The 20,085-nt window shown below is 35.6% G+C and overlaps 1 protein-coding gene across 1 annotated transcript in view; it reads right to left on the reverse strand.

The window, feature by feature from the left end:
- SMIM14 (small integral membrane protein 14) overlaps positions 1-20,085 on the reverse strand; it is a 65,588-nt gene that overhangs the window by 26,655 nt on the left and 18,848 nt on the right. Inside the window, exon 2 of the mRNA XM_051965643.1 lies at positions 15,543-15,653. Within this exon, the coding sequence (XP_051821603.1) occupies positions 15,543-15,617 (75 nt within the window). The 5' untranslated portion in view covers positions 15,618-15,653. The remainder of the gene's footprint in view (positions 1-15,542; positions 15,654-20,085) is intronic.

The raw sequence follows: 20,085 nt of genomic DNA on the forward strand, positions 1-20,085 counted from the left end.
TTTTTTTGCATCAAATTCATTAGGGAAATTGGCTGTAATTTTCTGCTTTAGCTCTTCCTGGTTTAAGTATTAGAATTGTATTTATGTCATAAAAAGAATTTGCCTTCTCTCCTCCTCCTCTTTGCCTATTTTTCCAAATATTTTTTATAGTAATGGAATTGTTTTTTAAATATTTGCTAGAATTCACTCATAAATCCATTTGGCCCTGGAGATTTTTTCTTAGGAGATTCACTGATAACCTGTTCAATTTTTTTTTCCGAAATGGGGCTATTTAAATATTTTATTTCCTCTTACATTAATCTGGGGAATTTACAATTTTGTAAATATTTGTCCATTTCACTTAAGTTGTCAGACTCACTGGCATACAGCAAAACAACTCCTAATTATGGCTTTAATTTCCTCTCCATTGATGGTAAAATTTATCCTTTTAATTTTTGATAATAATAATTTAGTTTTCTTTTGATACTGATAATTTTGGTTTTGATACTGATAATTTGGTTTTCTTTTCCTAAAAATTCTGATATATTATCTCATTATTGTCACTCTCTTTGATAAAAATCACTGTTTCTATGATTTATAGTTTGAGCCACTCATTCTTTACAATTAGATGATTAAGTTTCAAATTATTTTTTAATCTCTTTCTAATACCCTTTATTACATGAAATTTTTATTGTATCATAAAGATTCATTTAATATTAGTGCTTTTCTGCATTTGATTGTGAAGTTTTAAATGCCTTAAGACACGATCAATTTATGTGTAAGTGCCATGTACCACTGAAAAAAAGAGATTTTTTTTCTATGCCCTTTCAATTTTCTCCAAAGATCTATCACATCTAACTTGCTAAAAGGTACCATAGACAATGAAGTACTTCCCTTTGGGGTAAGATAAATTTCTATCCAAGTGGGCCACCTAGCTGCCTAATCAAACTTAAACTTGTTCCACTCTGGTTAAAGGTGATGTACAACTGAAACTACAAGAAAAAAAAAAAGGCTATGTATTTGCTTTGGATGAATAAAAGTATACTAATTATAGACATTTATGTAAATTACTTACTATTTATTTATAATGATCATGCATTCAACAATGATCATGCAGATGTTCGACTATCCAATTAAACTGAATTTCATTACAATATTAAGCTCTATTTACTTATGCTCATCAAAGGCATAAACATGACATATTTATTAAGAACTACCTCCATATGAAATTTTAAAATATATCAATTGAGAATGCTGAAAGGCAGACACACGCACAAAGAAAACAATATAAGTGTTCATATACTTACTTACTAGTGATTGCAAACTCCTCCCCTGCCTCATTTAAAAACGGTATCAAGATATTCCTGACTTTGGTAAGTGTTGTTCGGTATGGCAGTAATATGTGACTTTCAAATGTGTCTTTAAAAAAAAAAAAAAAAAAAAATGCTTGTCCTTAAGAGCTGATACTCTCCACTTGAGTTAGAAAGGGGAGATATAGTACCAAATGTAAAAAAGATAAGTAAATATTAGTTAATTTAAAGGAAATAAAAAACATTTACCAGTGGAAAAATCAAGGAAGGCTTTAGAGAGAAGGTGGCCAGACCTTCTGGCAAGTATCAATGAGGACAAGTGCATTCCAGGCATAAGGGAGGACTTCTGGAAATATAGAGAAGTAGGAAACAGAATGTTGGATCTAAAGAATCAACTAGTTTGCACTAAAGTTTGACCAGAATGCAGAAAATGTGAAATAAAGCACACCATGGAATGAGGAGAGAATAGCCGGCCAGAGGAAAATTGTGGAAGGCCTCGGATTCCAGGATGAGAGGTTAATCTAGAAGCAATAGGACAGGGGCAACCTGTTCTAACCAGAGAAAATACCAGACACAACTAACAGACTAGAATCAAGGAAAACAATTAGGAAGTTAATGAGAGACGATTAGGACTTAAGCTAAAATGCTGGCACTAGCAAGGGAAGTGGATGAATATTAAAAGTGCTATAGAAACAGAATGATGTGATAACTGATTGTATTTTAAAAGTATTGCCTTTATTTTATAAAATGATTATTTTTACATTAAACCATTTACATTTTAATGTTCACTCATATCCTAATGAGACTCTGGAGCTTTCAGAAAATTAATTATTTTACTGAACTGTTATGGAGAATAAAATACAAACCTATCCCTAAATTATTTACAACTCAAATCTTGGCTCTATTTAATCTGCAATCACTCCAGAAATGGTGAGAATGAGATGTCAGGGGATGGTTCATCTCTTACATTAAAAATATGATATCCAGCGGCCCTCACACCAACAGTGAACACAAAGTCTTTCCCAAGGTTTCCATAATTGGCCAGGGGTTGGGTTTTTCCTTTAGCACAGCCCCTGAAGTATATCGCTGATGACAAATTCAGGATTCAATCTCTGAAGATTCTTTCTAGTTGAGGAAAGAACTTCTGTAATTTCATTATGAAGGAAAAACTTCTGAATGACAATTTAAGCAAGTCATTTATTTTTTATTTTATTTTTAAAAATTTTTAAACTTTTTATTGACAGAACCCATGCCAGGGTAATTTTTTACAACATTATCCCTTGCACTCACTTCTGTTCCGATTTTTCCCCTCCCTCCCTCTACCCCCTCCCCCAGATGGCAAGTAGTCCTTTATATGTTAAATAGGTTACAGTATATCCTAGATACAACATATGTGTGCAGAACCGAACAGTTCTCTTGTTGCACAGGGAGAATTGGATTCAGAAGGTAGAAATAACCCGGGAAGAAAAACAAACATGCAAGCAGTTTATATTCATTTCCCAGTGTTCTTTCTTTGAGTGTAGCTAAGCAAGTCATTTTTGCTTAATGTCTTCACCACTTTTCTGTCACTGATATATGAAAAAGTTTGTAACCCACTCATTTAAAGGCAAAAATGAGTCCTATACTCAAACTCACAACCATCCCGGATGTAAAGTGAACTCTGAAAAAGAGAAATCATTATTTGGGACAGGGTAAATGGTTTTTTGAACAAAGACAACCTTCTTCTGGCTTTAGAAGGTAATCTCCTTGGAACAGTATTACTTATGGGTCAGGATTGCAGTCACTGACTGAGCTCTGTAACTCTGAGTCAACTTGGATTGAATGCAGAAGTCCCCCTACATTGACACTGAACTTAGTATCCCTTAACGTTCCTAATCAGTTTGGTATTTTGTGCTTTTTTTGACTCTTTGAGGGATTTTCTTTAGTCATTTCTATGTAAACTATTTCAAAATCAGTGAAGTAAGAGCCACCTATATTTGAGAAATCAGCGGCAAAGGCCAAAATCTTCTCTTTTGACAGAGGAGCACACCCCATGTGCTGTTGCAAGTTATTTCTGCTATAGGCCCAGTTAGGCTAATTGATCAGGACACTGAAGAGAATGGTGAGGGATGGAGTTATATCAATAGGAAAAAAAATCTTTTGGGTAATATAAAAAATGCATAAAACTATTATTTTAAGATCTTTAGGGGTAGCTAAGTGGTGCAGTGGTTAGAGCACCTTCCTTTAGTCAGGAGGACCTGAGTTCAAATTTGATCTCAGACACTTAACACTCCCTAGCTATGTGACCCTGGGCAAGTCACTTAACACCAAATGCCTCAGGGGGAAAAAAAGTTCTTTAGAAAGGACTTTCATAGTGATAAAAGTAACCCTCAAATATCTGTGGTGAGCAAGATGAAAACATCATCTTCCCTCCCAGACTTCTTATGGGTCTGCTCTAGCTGGCTTTCATACGGAACCAAGAATCTTTTTAAATGCAAAAATATTTAGGATAATCATTATAGCATAACTTACTAAGAAGCAAAAACCTGGAATAATGCTGCACAAAGCAAATTATGCAAACCTCATCCTTGGCCCTTAGAAACATGATTTTTTTTTTTTAAAGGAGAGAGAGGGGAAGGAATCACCTTTACTGTTAAATTTAAAAGTCCCAACTCGATGTGGATGAAATAGATGTCAAAGCAAAAATTAAAAGATCATATCTCATCCCTCCAGTGAGGTAAAAGCAAAATAAGAATGCTTCTTCAAATAACTTAAACTCTAGTTTCCTTCCAATATGGTTCACCAAGACCCAGCAGATGGAGACACAAAACAGACTTTCATGAGTAATTCTGTAAAAAGAATAGCAGTTAAAACTACCAAAGAATGATTTTATAGAGCTAGGAAAAAAAATTGTTTGGAAGAACAAAAAGTCAAGAATATCAAAGAAATCAGTTATTTAAAATATGAAGGAAGGAGGCCTTGCAATTCCAGATTTCAAGCTCTACTACAAAGCAGTAGTCATAAAAACTATCTGTTAGTGGATAAGAAATAAAGTGGTAGATCACTGGAAGAGATTAAGTGCAATGATAAATGACCACAGTAATCTAGTGTTTGATAAAACCAAACATAATCCAAAACATTTGGGACAAGAATTCATCATTGCACAAAAACTGCTGAGAAAAGAGAAGACTCTGGCAATTAATAAGCATACACCAATATCTCACACTGTATATCAAGATAAGGTCAAAGTGTTTAAATGATTTAGATGTAAAGGGTGAAGTCATAAGTAAAATGTAGGAAAAATATTCCAGTAAAATCTATAGATAAGGAGAAGATTTATGATCAAAAGAAAGAGAGGATCACAGAATGTAAGATAGATTTTGATTATATGGGTTAAAAAGTTTTTACACAAACAAAACTGATATAGCCAAAATTAGAAGGAAAACAGAAAACTGGGGGGGAGGGAGAGATGTTTTGCAGCAACTTTTTCTGGTAAAGTTTTTATTTCTTAAACATATGAGAAACTGAACCAAATTTATAAAAAGAAGTAGTCCTACCCCGTTGCTAAATGTTCAAAGGATATGAAGTTTTCAGAAGAAATCAAAGCTATCAATACATGAAAAAAATGCTCTAAATCATTAGAGAAATGCAAATAAGTAAAACTCTGAAATGTGAGAACATCCTCACATCTATCAGATTAGCTAACATGATAGAAAAAGAAAATGACAAATACTGAAGGGGGATGTAGAAAAATTGGGCCCTAATGAATACGCTTTTGGAAGAGTAAACTGGTCCAAATATTCTTTTTACTTGCTTTTGTGACATGGCTAATATGGAAATAGATATTATATGATTTCACATGTATAATAAATATCATGTTGCTTGCCTTCTTAAAGGAAAGTGGGATTGGAGAAGAAAATTTGAAACTCAAAATTTTTTTAAATTAATGTTAAAATCTTACATGTAATTGTGAAATATTTAAAGAAATAAAATTATATTCATCAATTAAGGGAGGGAAAGAATGATAAATATCTTCAGTATATAGTCATAAGACAACACTACAGATGAAAACTCTGGGGTCTAAAAGACACTGTTTGGAAATATCAATGAATCTTCAGCTTTCTACTAAGACAACAATCCTGATGCTTAAGTGTAATGGGCTGAGGCTTGAGTTGATGCACTGAGGTCCCAAGCACATGAGGCTAAATAGTAATTGGAGCATAATCTCTTAATATATAAGCTTGGAGAAAGAATGGCCCCTGCCCACTCTTTGTTTAAGTCCTGATGTGTTGTATAGGAAATGACGATTTTGGTGGGTGGAGGCAGGGGAGTGGAAAAGGAAGGGAAGGAGAGCTCACCCATTACACTTAAGGGGTGACATGTAAAAAGGATAAAGATATCTTGGTCTTAAAGTCTCCCCAGAGAAAGGACTAGAGTATGAATTCCATCTCTAGTATTTATTAAGAATATGACCAAGGACTTCATTTGAATTTTTTTGAGTTTCAGTTTCTGTTATTTGTAAAATTGGGACAACACTACTAATACTGTTATTATTCCAGAGCTATGAGATTTCCCTAACTACAAAAATATAAAATTAAGAGGAGACTATTTTCTGAATGATGTTTATTTATCCTTGGATGATCCTTAAAAGTAAAGTGGCTTTATAATGAGAATAGATCAAATTTACTAATTTTTAATTTGTTAAAGATGCTATTAAGTTAGGAGCTCCTTGATTTGGAATTATGCTCAAAAAAATTATCCAATTATGCATACCCTTTGACCCAGCAGTGTTACTGATGGGCTTATATCCCAAAGAGATCTTAAAGAAGGGAAAGGGATTGCATGTGCAAAAATATCTGTGGCAGCCCTCTTTGTAGTGTCCAGAAACTGGAAACTGAGTGGCTGCCCATCAACTGGAGAATGGCTGAATAAACTGTGGTATATGAATATTATGGAATATTATTGTTCTGTAAGAAGTGACCAGCAGGATGATTTCAGAAAGGCCTGGAGAGACTTACATGAATTGATGCTGAGTGAAATGAGCAGGACCAGGAGATCATTGTATACTTCAACAACAATACTATATGATGATCAATTCTGATGGACGTGGCCCTCTTCAACAATGAGATGAACCAAATCAGTTCCAACAGAGCAGTAATGAACTGAATCAGCTACATCCAGCGAAAGAACTCTGGGAGATGACTATGAACCACTACATAGAATTCCCAATCCCTCTATTTTTATTTGCCTGCATTTTTGATTTCCTTCACAGGCTAATTGTACATTATTTCAACGTCCAATTCTTTTTGTACAGCAAAATAATTGTATGGACATGTATACTAATATTGTATTTAACTTATACTTTAACATATTTAATATGTATTGGTCAACCTGCCATCTGGGGGAGGGAGTGGGGGGAAGGAGGGGAAAAATTGGAACAAAAGGTTTTGCAATTGTCAGTGTTGAAAAATTACCCATGCATATATCTTGTAAATAAGAAGCTATTAAAAAAAAAAAAAGTTAGGAGTTCTTTGAGACCAAGGACCGTTTTTTGCTTTTCTTTGTGTCACCAGGATTAGCATGGGACTTTGGAACACACTAAATGTGTTTTTATCAACGTCTACTGACAATTGACAATCATTCAAAAAGGTATGAATTTAAATTGCTTTCTATAAGTATCGCAAAAGCCAGGGTTTTGGAAAACTAATTCTCTTAAGTTCTGTCAGGTCTCCATTTATTATCATTACTAAAGAAGCAAACATTTGGTACTCCTCTACTTTTATTTTCAACTGTCACAATGACCTTCCACTATACAGTAATTCAAAGAGATTTTAAAAAGGCTTAAAAAAAATCCTCCATTCTGACTGTCATGCCCACTAGGCCCCGCTCCCAACATCTTGATGCCTAAATTACTGAAATGGCTCCCTACTCCTTAATCTATAATTTACCCTACAATGAGTCCACCAGATGGCAACAGTGGGTACGAATGTTGGACTTGGAATAAAGACAGACCTCAGGATGATCATTGGCTTAACCACCAGCCAGTGACTCTGGGATTAACACTCTTCAGCCTCAGCTAACTAATCCATAAAGAAAAGATAAGAATGACTCCCACCTCCTGTGGTTCGGGGAAGGATCCATGAGAACATACAGGGTGTCCCAAAAAGTCTTAGTACACTCAAAATCTTACCCATCTCTTCCTTCTTGGTACCAATGTTTATATCTTGTGCATTCTGCTGATATGAGACAATTTTCCCTAAACTTCTCCCTACTTCCTATTGTATTTCTCCTCTCCTTTCTTTCTATTCTTCTTTTAACATCAGATTCCCTCTATGACCCCGATGACGAGACTCAGAGGAGAAACATGTCATCTCCCCATATTAGAATATAAGCAGTCTTTTCTTGTTTAACGTTCATGTTTACCTTTTATGATTTTCTTAACTCTTGTGGCTGACTCTCAAAGTTTCCATGCAGTTCTGGTGCTTCCATCAGGCATTCTTGAAGGTCCTCTGGTTCATGAAAGGTCCATTTCCTTTCCACTGTCAGTTCTGTTTCATCTTGCTGGGTAATTTTTGGTTATAAGCCTATCATCTCCTTTGTCTTTGGGAATATCATAGTCCAAGCCCTCTGCTCTTGTAGGTTGGTGGCTATAAAATTATGTGTGATCTTGACTGTAGTTTCTTGGTGATTGAATTCTTCCAGGCTGTTTGCAGTATTTCTTCTTTGACCAGAAAGCTTCTCATTTTGGTATTCTCTTTTATGGGAGTTTTCATTTTGGGAGTTCTTTCTGAAGAGGACCAGAAGAATCCTACTTCCCCTTTACCTTCTGGTTCTAAGATATAAGTTCAGTTTCCTTGTACAACTTTTTAAAATATTATTTTAATATACTATATATAATATATAATAAAAACAACAGGTTCTGATGTTTAACTTATATTAGATTACTTGTTGTCTGGGCAGTAGAGGGAAGGGAGGGAGAAAAATTTGGAACAAGAGATTTTGCAAGGATAAATGCTGAAAATTGTCTTTGCCATGTATTTTGAAAAATAAAAACTACTATTAAAAAAACAAAATTTTTAAAAATATGTTGTGTCTGAATAGGCAGATGAGAACAACTTGTTCCAATGGTCTTGAAGGAGGTAGAAGCAGAGACTGTGGAGCGCTCAGAGCTCAGCCAGACTTCAGAGGCACCATGACCAGCCACTGCACCCCAGGTCATCAGTCAGCTTGACTTTTTTCTTTCTTGCCACCAGACTTTTGAGGGCACTGGAAGAGAGAGGGAGGCTGAAGACATTCCATGATTCAAGAATGAGTCAAGATATCACCCATCATGATGTCAGTTTTCTTCAAGGGGCAACAGCAAACAATGACATCTAGGCTTTTGTGTGACCACGGTGTTCAGATAGCCTAATGAGTCTTAATTATGTCTTTGATTTATTTTCCAGATCAGTTTGTTGTTTTAGTTATGAAATACTTAATATTTTCTCCACTTTTAAAAAATATTTCTCGTTTTTTCATGTAGTCACTGGCTTTTTTTGGTCCATTACATTTTTTTAAGTTAATTAACCTTTAAATATTTAAGGGTAGTACTGTTAAATAATTGATTAAATTTTAATTTTTTTCTTATCTCACTTTTTTTTTATTAAAGCTTTTTATTTTCAACATATATGCATGGATAATTTTTTAACATTGATCCCTGCATAGCCTTGTGTTTCAATTTTACCCCTCCTTTCTCCCACCTCCTCCCTTAGAAGGCAAGTAATCCAATATATGTTATACATATTAAAATGTGTTAAATCCAACATATGTAAATGTATTTGCACAATTATCTTGCTGCACAAGATGATCAGATCAAAAAGGAAAGGAAATGAATAAAAAAACAAAAAATGCAAACGAACAACAACAAAAAGAATGAGGGTCCATTCCCATTTTTAAGGAACATGATGATTGGTTTCATACCTCTTGTGTCAGGCTGTTTCCTTTCTGGTTCTTTCTTGGTGACTCATTTCTTTTCCATTTTTTCTCCTCTAGCACTCTAATTTCATTGACAAAAACATTTTTAACAATTTTTAAAAACTCTTGCTTTATCTCTTTCAGGAAATCTGTGCTCTATCTATGTTTTCCTTTGAGGCTTTGCTTTTATCTTTTTAGTCACCATAATGGCTTTTATGATACTTTTTTTTTTTGCTTATATTAAAGCCAGGCTTGAAGCACTTCTGTAGGGAAGGTCTGGGCTGGTCTCACTGCTGTTTTCTTGGGATACTGAGTATCACATTGTGTTGGAATCTCAGGGGAACTCAGGCTCCAGATCTGCGAATTTCCATCACTTCCAAGATGATGTGATATAGAGCAAAAGTTAATTGCTGCAGCCCAGGTCTAAGCTCTGCCAGTTTTTGACCTGGTTTGGGGTCTGAGCAACAGCAACTCGCTGGCCTACCTGGTCACCAGCAGACAGCTGGAAAGCTCTTCTGGCTCAGAGTGACACACAGTGTCCTTTGGTCTGGGATCCCTTCCCTGAGTATTGCTTGTAGGCTTCAGCCTGGAGCCTGAAACCACTGGGGAATTGGCAAAGTGGGCATATATCCTCTCCTCAGACTGCCTCGGATCTATGGCCTGGAATTGAGTAGTGGGCAACAGAAGTAGTGGGCAACAGAACTGCCAATTCGTACCTATCTCTACTGTGGTACCCTGACAGGTCTGGAGGTGCCTCAGAATGGATCTGGAACCCTACTTGCCTGGCTCACACAATCTCCCAGGGGACTGGTTTGTTGCACACGTGGTAGGGTTCACACCAGCCGCCAACCCATGAGTCTCCCTATATTGACTGAAGATGGAGACATGACTCATTTCCCCTTCAGGATTGGGCCTTGTGCATTCTCAGCATCCAGAGGAGTTTTGGGAGGGGTCCTTGCTGCACTGCTTCCTGCTACTGCATTACTAATGCTTTAAAGTGTTCCAGAAATACTACATTTGTTAGCTATTGGATTGTTACTTTACCTGCTGCGAGACTAAGTTTACCAAGACAGCATTGTTCTTTCCCTGTTCTCCACCTGGCTGCTCTGAGCTCCAGAACTTCATCTTTCTGCAGGATGACAACAATCCAAATCCACAGATTCACAGATTTCAGCCCCTGCCCTGGGGTTCCTTCATCCATCTGATGGATAGGAGTGAGCCAGGGGCTTCACCTTCTCACTCCTGACCCCAGCTGGGGGCCTTCCTTGTGTCCCATCTCTAGATCCCTCTGCCCTTTCTTCCCCCCCCCCACCCCCGCCCCACTTCTTCTGAAGATGAGCTGCCTGAGGGCAGGAACTGTCATGTCATTTTTGGCACATGGAAGGCACTTAAATATATATGGTTTTTTTTTTTTAACACAAAAACTGACAGAAATTTATTGTAAGTGGATTCCCAGAGGAAGCTGTTTAGAGCAAACGGAACTCTTTCAGTTGAAGCTTTTCTACGTGTTTTAAAAGGCTGGGCAAAACAGAATTGATTTAATAATTTCTTGCACTTCCCAAGAACTACTCTCATAGTTTCTGGTCTCCCCTTCTCCAGTTTCTTACCATCTACAAATCTATCACACCGTCTAATCACATTGTGTTTTTGTTTTTATTTTTCTCAAAAAGCTTCATTGGCCCATTACTACTTATTGAATAAAGTTCCAATTCTGTATTAACTAAAGGAACATTTATTAAGCACCTACTATGTATTTAATAACATTGTGCAAAGGAGTAGGAGATAATGAACAATCTGTTTGCACTCACCATTTAAACATCTAGTAGGAAAATAAGGCAGAAACAACTTTAACCAACAGATTCAAATTAGTATGATATTTGTACTATTTTTACCTCACAGTGTTGAGGAAAGGGCTATGTAAACATTAAAGAAATATAAACATGAATTATCATTATGATCCCCCTAAAGTATTTTGGATGAAAAAATATCTACTGGGAAGGAAAAAGTTTCTCAAAAAGACTTGTTCCAAATTAGTCATTCTAAATCATCTTATTCCTTTAGCAATTTAAACATACAGATTATGCACCAAAGTCTTGGTAACCAATGAAGAAATAGAACTGCATATTTTACTTATTCTCAAAAAATATTAAAACTAATATTCAAATAGCTGTGAAACACAAATTTCCAAGACTGGCTCTCAAACCTTGGCAATACAACTTGGATTTCTTAAAGGTGACAAAATGTACAAAACAGTTCTCTTGGGAAAGGGTGTAGTAGTCAAAATCATGAAATTTACAAGAAAATGTAAAACATTACATATAATTTAGAGCGAAACATGAGCCCAGCAGTGAGGTAATGTTTAAAGTTTTCCTGAATCACGATTATAAATCTGACATAAAAAGCACAGAACAAAAGTCCTAGAGGACGCTTAATATTTACGTTTAACACGGTAGTTCCTTCCACTGTGTCCTCTGGAATGTCTCCAGAACAGTTAACTCATTTCCTTCCTCTCCTTTCCTCACTAAGACAGCTTCCCTCACCACCTTGTGTGCTGGCTACCCTCCCCCCCACACACAACTTCTGCCATTAAAAGAGAAACTGAGTGATCAGTAATGAACAGAACCAGCTACACCCAGCAAAAGAACACTGGGAAATGAGTGTGGACCACAACGTAGCATTTTCCATTCTTTCCGTTATTGTTTGCTTGCATTTTTGTTTTCTTCCCAGGTTATTTTTTACCTTCTTTTTAAATCTGATTTTTCTTGTGTAAAAAGACAACTGTATAAATATGTATACGTATATTGTATTTACCATATACTTTAACATATTTAACATGTATGGGACTGCCTGCCATCTAGGGGAGGGAGTGGAGGGAAGGAGGGGAAAAGTTGGGACAGAAGGTTTTGTAAGGGTCAATGTTGAAAAATTATCCATACAAATGTTTTGTCAATAAAAAGCTATAATTAAAAAAGAGAAATTAGGGTATCCCTAGTTCCCATTGGTCCCCAGCAGACTCTCCCTCCACCATATTCACTAAGTAACTTCTTTGAGTTTCACACTATCAAAATTTAGCCTCCGATGTAGATACTCATGGCTACCAAACTCTTGGAATATTCCCCATTATATCTCAAAAGAATTTAGTACCTGCTTCAGTCTCTCTGCGCTATGTTTTGCTGTCATACTTGAGGATTCAACATGCATATCATGCTGCTTTCAATACTCTTAACTTCTCAGTTTCCCACACACACATGGTCCTACTCTTAATTTTTGTCACTGCAGTAATAACTGTTTGATCTCTATGTTCACCAACTACACTATAGAATGGAGGCGAATGATCCATATTGGTGAAGGGAGCTTTCTACACCAATCTACTAACTCTAGTGGCTATTATATCGAGAATCAAACCTGAAATCCACTATTGGGACTTTAAAGCTCTTTATAACCTGACTCTTTCTACCTTTCCAGATCTCTTGCAGTTTACTTTTAGACTCAGTTAATTAATCTATACTCCTATAGATTGTTGTTGTTGGAAGGACAGATGCAATGCATAGTATGAAGGGAAGGAGGAAAAGGGTCAGTCTTGTTTTAGTCATGTTCAATTTGAGATGTGGACAGGACAACTCATGGGAGACCCCAAGATCACTTGGCTAGAGACCTTGGACTCACTTTGTGGCACCCCCCCCCAAAAGCCTAGAGGCAGAGTGCCAGCCTAGCACGGAGGAAAGATGCTCATGGCCTCTGACACTTACTAGCTCTGTGACCCAAACTCTTTGGTCTCAGTTTCCTCATCTGTAAAATGGAGATAATAAAAGAACCTGTGTTACAGGGTTGTTTTAAACATTGAGAGAGAATACATGTGAGGCACTTTGTAAATCTTTAAAATGGTACACAAATGCTAATTATACAATAATTATTTTTAATACTTGTAATATTATTTAAGGTAACTGAACTTCTTTCATCTCTTCTTTGCTTTAAAGTGGAGGTCCTTCACACAGATAAAACATACTAAGGGAGTCTTTTCAGAGACAAGGCTGATAAGTCAGTGTTTATGTATTTGTACATGCAATGATGAACAAACCAGCAATATTTCATCTAGGATGTGGATCTTCTGTGAGGATGTCACAGAATATTCTGTAGCTAAAAACAGGGGCTGTAACCTTGGAATGTCTTGGAGTAGAATCTGATCAATGCTACATAGAATCACTTCTGACCAACTGCTCAGTTTGATAGATTTTCACCCTTAAGAATCCTAATTCTCAGCCTGCTAGCTACACACTGATGTGCTGATAGCAGTGTATTCTTCCTCTGAAAGTGATTTTTCATCTTTATTTTAAGAAGTTGGAGGAATGGCCTTTTCAAAATATCAAGTGTTTTCTGCCTAAGGATAAGATTATAGAGGTTTTAAGAATTTTAATTAGATAAGGTATGTGTCCACTATTAATTTTTAGGGTATATTCTATATCCCACATCCTACACTGTGATATTGTATGTGGACTCCTCTAGAATCCTGGCTCCAACTCAGCCAGTAATGAAGATAACTTTTAATTTTTCTGAGACCCTCATTTGTTCGGTGTATTTTGTATCTGATACTGAAAACAACCTATTTGTGCCATGTCAGTTGTAGGAAAAGAAAAATCTACCCTCTCCTAAGGTTTCCAACTATGGTTCAATATATACATAATCACAGAAATCACACCATTAAGTTGGAAGTGACAGCAATAACCATTTAATTTCATTATGGTTATTAAGTCACATCCAACTACATGACACCATGGATGATAGCAAGTTAATGTTGTCCATGGGGTTTTCTTGGCAAAGATTTTAAAGTGGTTTGCTGTTTTATTTTCCAGTGAATTAAAGCCAACAGAGTTCCCCAGGTCACACAGCTCATAAATGTCTAAGGCCACATTTGAACTCAGGTCTTCCCAACTCCAGTCCCAGTGTTCTATGCACTGAACAATCTAATTGTCTGCCATTTAATTCAACTCATACCATATCTGAAATGAGTCTCTACTATAAAATATTCATGAATTAATAAAAACCAGTCTCTGTTCAACCTTTCTAGGGAGTCCACAGAACTTTTGGGCAACTCTAAATGTTAGGAAGTGAGTTGGAACCAAGATGGCGGAATAAGGGAAGTATTTTTTAGTGATCTAAGTTGACTTCTTTGCAATTTCTACCTATTACTTCCTGTTCTGTGTTTTGGGTCAAATAAAACAAGTTTAATCCTTTCTCCATGAGACAGTCCTTGCAAATACCTTTCCTAACAAATATATACTAAAAGTAAAGCCAGTATGTCACAAGTTCAGACTTGGACACTATTATACAGATCTTGCTATAGTACGTATTAAAATTAAGACAATAATTTGACAACAATTAAGAATACAAATAAATCTTACTTTTTCTGAAGGTTATTTGAATGAAATGGCACAGACTGAATGTGGAACATTTTGGCTAGTTCTATCAGAAAATGAATTGATATTTAATTATTAACAAATCTACTAATCACAGAGTATACATTATGGCTTTTTTGTTGAAGGCAACATTTCAATGTAAGCATATAAAACTCTCCAGCCAAGACATGAGGAGACATCCTGTTTTTCCAGCACTAAGGCCCAGCAAGCAGGCTGAGCCTGAGGTTGACTAACAACAGTCCTTTGCACTTTCCCATCTCACCCTCTGGCAGCATGTATTGTTTGGATCAGTATCTCTGGGGGATTTGTGATTTTCACATAAATCAATAACTCTTTAGATTTGTTGGAGCTTTCTTATTTCCCAGGGACCCAAGAGTCAGGGGCAGCCAACATGCTGACAGTCTTGTAATTCCAGGGCTGGTAACCAATGAGGGAAGTGAACCAGGGGCTGCACTCCTGCTCCTACCACATTCACTCTAGTTTTGTACTAGCTGAAAGACCCTTCAGACTTGAGACAATCAACTTAGGGAATGTTCCCACAAGACCCAAGAACATCTGTTTTTCAAAAGCATCTGCCGTGGGAACTCTTTACTCCAGACCTAAGAATGACCACGTAGGGCCCCACCTCTTGTGGTTTTCATGCACAAAAGCTTTACCTTTGCCACAAATAAGAAGGTCTTCTTCTCAGGGGGACTTTGGTATGAAAACCTATTTTCTTCACTTTGAAATTAACTTCTGTTTGATTCCTGACCTTCTTGTCTCTAGCCTGATTTATTCAGCTACAGCCTTCCACCGGTTGGAGGCCAGTTCTGGTCAGGCTGGCACATCCATAGCCAAAATATGGAAATTATACATCAAAATAAAAAAGTATAGGTAACTCAGGGTAACAATTTCCCTTTCATCTTACCAGATTGATCAGTCGTCTCATTGCATGTTCATGAGAACAAACGCATTCACAGGGATCAAATCCACCTTCTGCCATGATTACCAAGGATGATTTCAATAAAACTGTTTATACCTATCAGAAAGAAAAGATTAAAAAAAAGTTTATTACAAGATAGTAGTGTAATTAATTTTGTTATATAATCTATGTAATATGAAGATATTTTTAAAGTTTGAAAGTATTCACTTGTCTTACTTCTAAAATTTTGTCATACTGTAATACTTCTTTAGTTTTATTTTTTCCAGTGATTTTGGCATTTTAACTATTTATGTAGCTATCTAAAGATAACAGAATAACATTTATACCTGGATTGGACAGTTTTTAAATTTTCCTCTTATTCTATATTCTGTTATTTCATGAATTCTTAAATTCTACTGAGAAATAAATTTCCAACGAGAGTCTTTATATAAAGGATAATCTCATTTTGGGGATGATCAATTAATCAATGAAAATGATCAATTATTTTTACATATCTATCAAAATAAAGATTTTTCCAAATTTCCCAAAACCAAAATTTCTTTGATGTTTAGAATGTTAAAAGTCTCCTACATGGTTTTGCAAGGGTTAATATTGAAAAATTATCCATACATATATTTTGAAAACAAAAAGCTTTAGTAAGAAAGAAAAATGAAGTCTCCTATAATTATAACTCTGAAAAAGAAACCTAATGGTCAACCCTAATGGCCAATGATATCCTTGCAATATCCAACATACTGGGGAAATATCCTACACCAAAATGACAAGAATACTTGAACAAGAACTCCTAGACAAGCAAGGTTGCCTTCTGCAGAACCAAAAGGAATACCTATATCTATCTAGATCTTTTGGTGTTCCATTTGTCTTTTCTTTATGTCCAATGAGAGGCAATTGACCGGGTGCTTCCATAGATAGGATGCTAGGACTGGAATTAGGAGGACCTGAGTTCTGGTTTCAGACACTTCCTAGCTGTATGACTGTGGGCAACTCATTTATCTTGGTTTACCTCAGTTCACTGAACTGTAAAACGAGGGTGGTAACAGAACCCACCCCCCAGAGCTGTTGTGAGGATCAAATAAGATCGCATTTGTAAGAGCTTAGCACAGAGTGTGTGACACATGGTAGGAGCAACCCAAATGTTGTTCGATGAATGGATGCTAAGTGAAGTGAGCAGAAGCAAGAGAACACTGTACACAGTAACAAAGATTGTGATGATCAACCGGGTATGACAGACTTAGCTTCTTCTCAACAATACATTGATCCAAGACAATGCCAATAAACTTGGGATGGAAAATGTCATCTGTATCCAGAGAAACTATGGTGACTGTATGTGGCTCGAAGCATACTATTTTTAACTTTTATTTGTTTTTTGCTTTTTTGTGATTTTTTTCCATTTTGTTCTCTGATTTTTCTTTCACAACATGACTAATACAGAAATACATTTAAAATGATTATACATGGATAAATTATATTATATTGCTTGTTGTCTTGAGGATGGGGGAGGTAAGGGAAGAAAAAGAAAAAAAAATTGGAACCCCAAATCTTACATTAAATGAATGTTGAAAACTATCTTTATGTGTAATTGGAACCATGAAATACCATTAAATTTTTTAAAACCTAAAAATGTTTGGGGAAGGGGAACAGTATTCAGTTAAATCAAAATAATAGTTAACAAGCATTTATTAAGTGATTTTATGTACCAAACATTGCAGGGGAACTGTTTAACACAGGAGCTCACAAGTCTACTGGGGTAGACAACATATTAATAAATATGTAGAAATACAAGATATACATAATAAATTGAAAATAATCACTACAGAGAAGATACAGCATGAAGGGAAATTAGGAAAAACTTTTTGTAGAAAACAGAATTTTAGCTGACTTTAAAAGGAAGTCAGGAAAGCCAAAGGAATAGAGAGGAAAGAGAATTTTCAGCATGATAGACAGCCAGCGAAAAAGCCTAAAAGTCTAGAAGAAAGTGGGGTTTTTATTGTTTTTGTTTTTTCAAGGAAGGGCAAGAAGGATAATATACTTGGACCCTAAAGTAACTGAAAGGAAAACTGCAAAGAAAGCATGAAAAGTGGAAATAAGCATATGATGATTATTCTCTGTTCCAAGAAGGATAGCTCTCTTTAAACTGGTGCTTTATATCTGAATTTAGAATTCAAGCCATAAAGTTCAGCTACAACTCAGCAAACAATACTGGTACTATTTATTAAGGTCAAATTATTGAGAAATGCTTCGGGGGGGAGGGCAAATATTAGTGACTTTTCATATGGACAAGCCCTTTAATAAATAAGTAGTTAATGTTTGGTTCTGCAAATATGTATTATATCTAGGATATACTGCAACATATTTAACATATATAGGATTGCTTGCCATCTTGGGGGCGGGGGAGAGGTGGAGGGAGGGAGGGGAAAAAACGAAACATAAGCGAGTACAAGGGATAATGTTGTAAAAAATTACCCTGGCATGGATTCTGTCAATACAAAGTTATTATTAAATAAAATAAAATTTAAAAAAAAATTAAAAAAAATAATAAGTAGTTAAAAATAAAAATTAAAAGTACATATAGTACACAGAAAAATCTGAATGTAACTACAGTCTATAAAATTACTTCTGCTGCCAAGACTATTCCTTTATTTCCTCAAGAAAAAATCTCTCTCAAGCCACATTGTTATCAATAAGAAAATTTAAAAGAAACTGTAGTATAGTATAAGACTGGGAAGTCAATACGTCTTTGTACTAGCCACTAATCTCAGAAAGTCACTCTTAGTTTCCTCATCTGTAAAATGAGAATTAGATAGCTGTGTGGCCCTGGACAAGTCACTTAATCTCAAAATGCTCAGGAAAAAAAAAAAAAGAGAGAGAGAGAGAGAGAGAGAGAGAGGTTTAAGATTAAATAAATTATCTTCCAAGATAAAATAGCTGATCTTTGCTTCTCTCAACCTCAAAATTCTACATCTCACCTGAAAAACATATGACATATAATTTAAGTACTATATAAACTAATTTACAGATTTAGTGTGAATCAAATATCAAAATGATAATTCACAAACCAGACAAAATAAGATAAGAGTAAGAAAACATGAGCCAGGAACAATATTAAAACCTCGTAGCCCAATGGTTATCAAACTCAGGAACCTCTGTTTACTGAGGCAACAACTCCCTATTTGAGAAGGACTGCTGGGAAAAGTAAAAAGCAAGTCAGAAGAAATTAGGTTTAGAAAAACATTTCATTTATCACAAGAAGTCCAAATAGGTACCCAACTTGATAATTTAAAAAAAAAAATAGTGAAGAAAATAAGTACCTTTCAAAATTATGGGAGATTTATTAACAACAAGGGATAAAGATAGTCACTGGAGACAAATGAGAAAAATTATATTATACATAATATAAAACATAAAATGCTGAAGCCTTTATGATGAATAAAATCAATGCAGAGGAAAAATAAATTGTTAAGAGAGGAGAAAAACACCTTTCCCTCAACCATTACTAATCACCAGAAATGCAATGAAGTACTGACAACAAAGACCACTGAACCCCCCTCCCCACTTAGAACTAAAAAGTGATGGATATTTGAACAAAGGGAAGAAAAAGAACATGTGTATGAAACACTATGATGAGATATGTATATACATCTACATACTATATATACACATATGTACAGACATACAGATATTTGTAAAAATGTATATGTATACAAACATAGGCACATATGTGAAGATATCAAAATTTTATTCAAAAAACAAATGAAAGAAATAGAGGAAGAAATGAAAAAATAAGTGATATGGAAAGAGAATTAACAGCTTAAGAACAAGAGGTACAAAAGTTTACCTAAGAAAATTACTCCCTTGCAGGAAAACTGGGACACTGATGCATTGTTGGTGGAGTTGTGAATGAATCCAACCATTCTGGAGAGCAATCTGGAATTATGTCCAAAAAGTTATCAAACTGTGCATACCCTTTGATCCAGCAGTGTTACTTCTGGGCTTATATCCCAAAGAAATACTAAAGAAGGGAAAGGGACCTGTATGTGCTAAAATGTTTGTAACAGCCCTGTTTGCAGCGGCTAGAAACTGGAAATTGAATGGATGCCCATCAATTGGAGAATCGCTAGGTAAATTGTGGTATATGAATGTTATGGAATATTATTGTTCTGTAAGAAATGACCAGCAGGATGAATAGAGAGAGGCTTGGAGAGACTTACATGAACTGATGCTAAGTGAAATGAGCAGAACCAGGAGATCATTATACACTTCAACGACGATACTGTATGAGGATGTATTCTGATGTAAGTTGATTTCTTTGACAAAGAGACCTAATTCAGTTTCAATTGATCAATGATGGACAGAAGCAGCTACACCCAAAGAAAAAACACTGGGCAATGAATGTAAACTATTTGCATTTTTGTTTTTCTTCTTGGGTTATTTTTACCTTCTGATTCCAATTCTCCCTGTGCAACAAGAAAACTGTTCAGTTCTGCAAACATATATTGTATCTGGGATATACTGCAACATATCTAACATA

The sequence above is a fragment of the Antechinus flavipes genome, chromosome 6 (genome assembly GCF_016432865.1).
Source record: "Antechinus flavipes isolate AdamAnt ecotype Samford, QLD, Australia chromosome 6, AdamAnt_v2, whole genome shotgun sequence".
In the NCBI taxonomy this organism is placed as follows: domain Eukaryota; kingdom Metazoa; phylum Chordata; class Mammalia; order Dasyuromorphia; family Dasyuridae; genus Antechinus; species Antechinus flavipes.